This window comes from Ipomoea triloba, chromosome 4, assembly GCF_003576645.1.
Source record: "Ipomoea triloba cultivar NCNSP0323 chromosome 4, ASM357664v1".
In the NCBI taxonomy this organism is placed as follows: Eukaryota; Viridiplantae; Streptophyta; class Magnoliopsida; order Solanales; family Convolvulaceae; genus Ipomoea; species Ipomoea triloba.
In genome coordinates this window covers 1,414,886-1,422,795 of record NC_044919.1, presented here as the reverse complement: position 1 = coordinate 1,422,795, position 7,910 = coordinate 1,414,886, and the positions used below count along the sequence as shown (strand labels likewise).

General features: G+C 37.8%; 2 protein-coding genes and 1 long non-coding RNA gene across 4 annotated transcripts in view; 2 read left to right on the top strand and 1 right to left on the bottom strand.

Moving 5' to 3' along the window:
• The first annotated feature begins 1,292 nt into the window (after window positions 1–1,292).
• On the top strand, window positions 1,293–5,428 carry LOC116017480 (arginase 1, mitochondrial). Of its 2 annotated transcripts, none has more exons than XM_031258076.1 (7): window positions 1,293–1,399; window positions 2,235–2,386; window positions 2,781–2,940; window positions 3,136–3,269; window positions 3,569–3,778; window positions 4,334–4,444; window positions 5,002–5,428. In XM_031258076.1, the coding sequence occupies exons 2-7, from the start codon at window positions 2,246–2,248 to the stop codon at window positions 5,260–5,262; spliced, it is 1,017 nt and encodes a 338-aa protein (XP_031113936.1). In that variant the 5' UTR covers window positions 1,293–1,399; window positions 2,235–2,245; the 3' UTR covers window positions 5,263–5,428. The 2 variants fall into 2 exon arrangements, with proteins under 2 accessions (XP_031113936.1, XP_031113938.1); XM_031258078.1 differs by lacking the exon at window positions 1,293–1,399 and adding an exon at window positions 1,585–1,752.
• LOC116017474 (protein NRT1/ PTR FAMILY 7.3-like) overlaps window positions 5,296–7,910 on the bottom strand; it is a 5,332-nt gene continuing 2,717 nt past the window's right edge. Inside the window, exons 2-5 of the mRNA XM_031258070.1 lie at window positions 7,449–7,563; window positions 7,102–7,319; window positions 6,367–6,923; window positions 5,296–6,280 (exon numbers count right to left, since the gene is read on the bottom strand). Of these exons, the coding sequence (XP_031113930.1) occupies window positions 5,419–6,280; window positions 6,367–6,923; window positions 7,102–7,319; window positions 7,449–7,563 (1,752 nt within the window). The 3' untranslated portion in view covers window positions 5,296–5,418. The remainder of the gene's footprint in view (window positions 6,281–6,366; window positions 6,924–7,101; window positions 7,320–7,448; window positions 7,564–7,910) is intronic.
• On the top strand, window positions 7,236–7,839 carry LOC116017483. Its single transcript, XR_004097921.1, has 2 exons — window positions 7,236–7,350; window positions 7,456–7,839. It is a non-coding gene; the product is annotated as an uncharacterized LOC116017483 (long non-coding RNA).

The following is a 7,910-nucleotide window of genomic DNA, read 5'->3' as shown; positions in this document are numbered from 1 at the left end:
CTCTGAATATCAAATGGCAATCATTATTGTATGGACCATGGTCCACACAGCTGTGTGGACCATGGTCCATTCAATAATTTGCCATCAAATGGTATAATGCAATCTCATTTTAAAATTAGTTGTTAATATTTATTTGNTCATTATTGTATGGACCATGGTTCACACAGTTGTGTGGACCATGGTCCATTCAATAATTTGCCATCAAATGGTATAATGCAATCTCATTTTAAAATTAGTTGTTAATATTTATTTGTTGGTATGTTGAANTCATTATTGTATGGACCATGGTTCACACAGTTGTGTGGACCAAAAATAAAAAGTACATTATTTTTGTACTGAATGTACATTATTTTTGTACTGTAGATACATTATTTGATAGTATATATCAAATAATGTACTTTCAGTACAAAAATAATGTACCCTAAAATAACGTACTTACAGTACAAAAATAATGTACCTTCAGTACAAAAATAATGTACTTTTTATTTTTGGTCCACACAGCTGTGTGGACCATGGTCCATTCAATAATTTGCCATCAAATGGTATAATGCAATCTCATTTTAAAATTAGTTGTTAATATTTATTTGTTGGTATGTTGAATCTTGGACCAGGGTGTCCTAGGGGAAGATGCAAATTATGATATGGACTTGAGTCTATATTCACAATTTTAGAACTTAATACTCTGTATTATAAAATTACATTACTCAATATTCACAATTTGTTAACTCTATATTCATAATTTTTTTATATGAATTCAAAAATTGTGTTAATACTGTTGAACATATGCAACGTAATTTTTAATGTAATATATAATTTTAATACTAATTTTGAATTTAAATTTTATAATTATCAATTAAATTAAAATTTGACATTTTTAATTTAAATATAAATAGTACTCCATAATAATTATACTTACAATTATAATTTTTAGAATGATAATAAATAAAGAAATAATTATAAAATAATATTTATAAATTGGTAAGTCAAATATTTTATTTGTAAATTGGTAAGTCCATAAAATATTTGAAAAAATTTAAACTATTGTGAATAACGGTTTTTGAGATTAAATGAGATATGATTGTTGGGATTCATAAAATACTTGAAAAAATATATGTTGAGATTGCTCTAATGTAATTGAATTGAGGCTATATCTATCCCATGAGATATGGATTAATACAAATAATGACACGTGAACAAATTTTTAAACATGGAATGCAGCGGATTTGTTTATTATTTATGTTTTTTTGCCTTATTGGGCTGAGAATGTTTTATCCTAATCAGTTACTTAACCATATTTTCTTATTATTTGTTAATTGTTAACCATTGTCTCTGTACCCATTGTCTCTTCGTCCACCTCGCTGCAAGCCTACACTCTTTCTCAGTCCCTCTGTGTTCACAGGTACGTCACGTGATCACGACATTATTGTTCGATTCTTGGGTTTTTTTTTCACGAAAAGTTTTGAGCTTTACGGAGTATCTTTTAGTTTCGAAATGTAAATCTGAACATTTATGTTTACCCAACTGCTAGAAAAAAAATCGTGCTTTTCTGTAGCCGCTGTTGGGTTTCAGATAGTTAGTTTTGAGCTTTTTAGGAACTGTGGAGGAGAGTAGAAGAAAGATTGAGGAGAAATTTGTGTTTTTTTTTCTTGGTTGATTGCTGTGATAAAAGGGTATGAGGTGAAATTTAGGACGAATATAAAGAGCCTGACTTTGAATTGTTCTATTAGTTGTTCTTCATGTAAGCTTAGCAAGGTTTGTGAATTTTAATAATGGCCATTTTGAATTCTCTGGATTATATGCTCCTGTTTAGAGTTTTCTGCTAGTCTTTTGAGTTTTTGAATGCAGAATCTTCAACTGTTGTTGGGCAAGTTTATAGTACCCCAAGCTCTGGTTGTATTATAAATTTATCAATTTGCATGTGGATTCATTCTATATGGTTAGATTATATTTGTGATCTAACAAATGTTTCATAGAAAAGTTGGCATATGTGGTTTTTCCTCTATTCTTATAGAACAGAAAATATCATATTTTCGCAAGTTTTATAGAGAGTGCCTCAGTTCAAATTTGTGTTGCTTACATGGTAACTTGTTGGATGTGTAACTAGTATCTTCATGCTGTGAATAAATCATATGACTATACGAGTAATATGGAATTTTCTACTTTCAAATTGAGTTCTTTTGTGATAGTTGTTTCGATCACTTCCATAGTTCTAAAGGTCTAGGTTTTTGTTGTAGGATTTGCAAACATGAACAACATCAGAAGAATGGGATTTCATTATCTGCACAAATTGAATGCTGAAAATATACCAAGAGACTTGATAGAGAAGGGGCAAAAGCGTGTTATTGAGGCATCTCTTACACTTATCCAGGAGAGGGCTAAGCTAAAGGCACGTGTGGTATCTAATATTGTTTTGATAACCTTGAGAAATTGCTGTAAAGTTGTCTGCTAGCTTGAGTTTTGCTTCCTAACCCTGATTTTTTCAGTTAAATGGCTATTTGAAACAATAGAAAATGGTATATTAGCATATCCCCCTTCATTACCAGTTAACATTGGAAAACGAATTATTGGCATTATTGTTTTTTTTTTTCCCATGCGGTCAACAAAATCCAGTGAGCACCTTTCTACTTATCAAAAGAATATATTATCTTACTTCTGAGAAGAAAATGATATTTTGCTCCAAATTGTAGAATATTCTCATGAAATACACGGTAGTACTATTCAATGACAGGTTTGTAATTAATTGAATTTTCTATTTTTAATTTTTTTTGGTTGCTTTGTAGGGAGAACTTCTCCGTGCTCTTGGGGGTGTTGTAGCATCATCATCTCTTCTTGGAGTTCCTCTGGGGCATAACTCCTCATTTCTCCAGGGCCCAGCATTTGCTCCTCCTCGAATTCGAGAGGCTATATGGTGTGGCAGCACAAACTCTACAACTGAAGAAGGTGAATGCAGTTTTATGCTTCTCATAATTATCATCTGATTAGTTAAGCAGCTTCACTGCATTGATGTTCATTTGATTACCAATTGGGTTCTATTAATCTCGACTTGGGCCTATAGACATGCACCGTGACTGGTTTCAGCTCGAAATATTTGAACTCTTTTAAGTTCTGTTATATTGAATTGCTGGAATCATGCAGGCAAAGACTTGAAAGATCCGCGTGTCTTGACTGATGTTGGTGATGTGCCAATTCAAGAGTTACGAGATTGTGGCATAAATGATGATGCACTAATGGATATTATTAGTGAATCTGTCAAGCTAGTGATGGAAGAGGTGAGACATCTCTTTTTGTACATGTCTGAATTGGAAGAATCAGATTCTTTTTGCTGGCAGGCAAAGCATGTTTAAGCCTTTATTCGTTAATTTGTAATCTTTTTCTATGAGTATGACTATGCATAACCTCCACTCTCTTCTTTGATTTGTATGACTCCTCTCATTGAAGAAAGAATAATGATTTTCATTGTTTATGCTTTTTTTACGCCACTTTCTTACTGTAGTCCAACCTTAATGCTGACCTGGCTTTTGTGTTGATCTCCTCAGTTGCATTTACTTATATTTGTTTTGCTCCACAGAGTCCACTGCGCCCCTTAGTGTTGGGGGGTGATCACTCCATATCGTATCCTGTTGTCCGAGCTGTGTCTGAGAAGCTTGGAGGACAAGTTGATATCCTTCACCTCGATGCTCACCCTGATATCTACCATTCCTTCGAAGGAAACAGATACTCACATGCATCTAGTTTTGCTCGAATTATGGAAGGTGGCTATGCTAGGCGACTCCTACAAGTAATAATTTCTTAATTGCACTATTTGTAACCTTACGACATTCTAGTTGTTTCTTCTGATGGACATTGGAAAGGGATTAGCTTTACTTCCAAATTCCAACTCTCTTATCTAGGGCAATATTAGTTGTCTATAAAAACTGTCGAGAATGCAGGGTTTGAACTTCATATGAAAGTCTGTTGAAGTATTCAAATCTCTGTTATTTTCAGTACCGAGTTTAATGTGTGTCGAAGTTATTGATTCGTTTCCCTAATGACCAAATATGCAGTATATATAAAGCCAAGATATAGACTTTACTGTGAATTCTAGCACACTATGCGGTGTCAAGCAATAAGGGTATTTAAGGGGATTCAAAGCTTGTGTCTTTCGTTTGTTGGCTTCATTTATAGTCGTTGCTTTCATGAGTTTCCAGGATAGCCCTATGGCGTGTTGCTGTACATTCCCGGACATGATATAGGAACATTATCTCATTTATTTCTGTATCAGGATATAGCAGCTAAAAGAATTCTCCATAGCACATGTGATATGGTGTCTTAAATTCCTGTTCTTGTTACGCAGGTTGGAATTAGATCAATCACAAAGGAAGGTCGTGAACAAGGAAAGAAATTTGGCGTTGAGCAATATGAAATGAGAACGTTTTCCAAAGATCGCCAATATCTGGAAAATCTGGTTTGTCTTCAATCCTCTCCACCTCCCTCTTGTGCATGATATGAACTTATCTGCCCGCCAAGATTTCTCATTTCAGGAAAAAAAAAACAAAAAAAACAAAAAAAAAAACAGTAGAAGTAATGTTGAAAAGACGCATATGATAGTTGTGGATGTATTATTATCATATTGTGTCTTCTGTCAAGGGGATACAAAAAGGCACTTATTATGAAGTAAAATGTTTTGTGAACTCATATACCTTTATTCGAGTTTAATAACTAGTATAATTTTATACCAAGTATCAGATGCCATTGCTTCTTCCATTTATGATTTCGTTGCTTTAACTCAAAATAGATAGCTCGTTTGCTCTATGTGTTAAACCTGCTGTAAGTGCATGCTGAGTAAAGATGGAACGGGTGCTAACTGGTTTCTGTGTATATGCAAACTGTTATTCGTGTCTAGCTTGATTATTCGAACGATATAAGACTATAAGTACTCGGTGATAAATTTGTGTGTGATTATTCGATGGCATGCGTAATGGCCTTATGTTTGTAACGGTTGATGTTTTCTCTTGTCTTCAGAAACTAGGCGAGGGAGTAAAGGGCGTGTATATTTCTGTGGATTTAGACTCGCTTGATCCTGCATTTGCCCCGGGAGTATCTCACATTGAGCCGGGAGGTCTCTCATTCCGCGATGCCCTCAACATACTCCACAACCTTAAAGGCGACATCGTGGCGGCTGATGTGGTCGAATTCAACCCACAGCGCGATACTGTTGATGGGATGACTGCAATGGTTGCTGCAAAACTAGTGAGAGAATTAGCTGCTAAGATATCTAAGTGATAAGTAAACGATCGATTCGTGCTACCGAATATGTATTTAGTCAAGTAATGCCTTTTAATTCTCAAAATAGCTCCTGTCAGTTTCAATGTTTTCATGCTACATTTGGATTTTGTATGTTTTTGCCCCATGGGGAATGATGAATTACAATGCTTAGCTTCAACTCAAAGGCGTTCCCTCCGCGTCTATCTCCTCTCGTTTTTCTAGCACTATGGCTTTATACCTTTTTGCGCAGAGAATGAACAGCACGAGATCGACTGCGACTATGGCGGCAGAGAGGAAGAAAAATCTGTCCAAGTGGCCGTCGTTCAAATTTGGTGGGACCCAGCCTGGCTTCCCATGCTTCGTTGTGATCTTCATCACAACGCTGAGTATAATGCTGCAGAGGTAACTGCCCAAGGCCGACGAGGACATGGATAAACCGAGGCCCATGCTTTTCAGACTGTCAGGTATTTGTGATGCGAAAAATTCCCACTGAGCTACATATATAAATGCTTCTGCTACTCCTACTAGCACATACTGAGGTGTTTGCCAGAAAATGCTGAGAGAGCTTGTTTCTTCTTTCCTGTTTGCATATTGCTGTCTGTGTTGCTCGACGAGGCCCGCTATCACCATGGCGACTATCGAGATCACGAGCCCGATCCCTATCCTCTGCAGCTCGCTGGGAGGCTTCGGTTTCCTCTTCATCAGCTTGATGTACACGGGAAGTATGATGTTCTCGTAGCAGATGATGAAGGTGGATGTGCTTATGATGTCGAACGAGGTCATGCTGGCGGGCGGCATGTCAAAGTCGGCGATCTTGGTGTTCATGGCGGCCCCTTGCTCGACGAAGAGCGAAAGCACCTGCACAAACATTATGGATGCTAATATGGTGCAAACCCATATTGGGAGAAGCCTCAGAACACACTTGACTTCTTCGACTTGAGTGACGGTGCATAATCTCCAGGGATTTGGGACTCGGGTTTTGTCGGGCAACAATGTCATGTCGGATGAGACCATGATAGCAGCTCGATCAAGGAACCTGTTTGTCGGGTTAAAACACAGATCAACAGATGACAGATTATGCTGTTCAAACGAAGAAAAGATGAATCGAAAAAACAGACTTACTCGAAACCATCTGTATGTGAGATTCTTCTGTTGCATTTCTCTGCTCTTCCATGAACTTCATACAATCCTTCTCCATGTAAGGGGACTTGAAGCTTCAATTTTCTCAGGGAAGCCACAATCACCTGACAGAATCTGCAAACCGGGTTGTTGAAAGGCCGAATATGGCGGTATCTATACGCCCCAGCTATCAGCAAGCTCAACGAGACGAAGCCACACGAGGTAGATATCCAAAACGCGAGTACCCATTTCCCGAGATTCTCAATATACACCAAGACTGTCTCTGCAACCAGGGATCCAAGGTTCAGTGCAACATAAAAGTAGCTGAAGAATTTCGTCTTCGATTTGCTCTCCTCGGGATCTTCTTCATCGAATTGATCCGCTCCTAACGTTGCCAGTACAGGTTCTATCGACCCACTCCCTATAGCTAGTAAATATATAGATACATAGTACATTGCAACTTCAATCCTTGACTGTGAATTGCACACTTCTCCTATCCTCCCACACCCCTCGGGCTCAAGCATGAACATGTGAGTTAACAGCGACAGCGCCACCAATCCCTGCAAAACCAATCAACCGCAGAATTCAAGCTTGTGCTCAGATGACATGTAGTGACTCTCTCATATGGGAGGTCATGAGATTGAGCCTCAGTGGAGGTTGAGAAAGTATGTAGAACAGATACTACTATGTAATAGAGTCAGTAGAACTCAAAAAAAAAAAAAGGCGGGTTTCACTTACAAAGTTCATGACAGCGAGGAAGATGATGCAGGTGAGATATCTTCCCATGTAGGAGTCGCTGAGGAAAGCCCCAAAGAGCGCGAAAATGTAAAGTGTTCCCATCCACCTGCTGAACAAGTTTGCAGCATCCGCGTTTGATTTTCTCATGACGGACTTGGAGAAGAGGACCATGTTTACTTCCACACCGGTGAAGGCAAGCGCGGCCAATCCTTCACTCACTGCCCCGTCAACCAAACAAGATATACCCAGGTTATCGCTAACGTTTTTAAACATATTCTGCATATTTGGAGCATCAAATATGGCTTTTAATTAAGATTCATTCTTGAACTGTTACTAATTCGACTTACCTAACAGCAGTATTCCCGATTTCCATCCTCCAGTTTTCCTCTTCAGCGCGGGTTTTCCATGCCTATCTGTTGATCCATCTCTGGTGTAAGAATCCAAGAGTCTCAGTTTCCCATCCTGCATACATGGAGAGCTTAAACACATCAAGGAACAGCTTAATTCAAAGCATAAAAAAAAAACAGCCTCTGAGCAGTGTCTTTGGTTTTCACATGATGTTAGAAGCATTCTATGGCTAGATTAATGTTGTTTACTCCTCATTTCCAACAACATTAACACCAAAGTTCGGCTTCTTGGGTGACGAGGAAAACCTGTTACTACCCGAGAGTGTGCATTGCGTAAACTGTTGTGCTAACAAATTCATCTTGCTAAATAATACCCTACCGAATTCTATCATCTTCTACATTTCTTGTAGGCAACAAACTCTATACTTTTATCCCACTACAAAGGAAGGGGGGGGGGGGGGG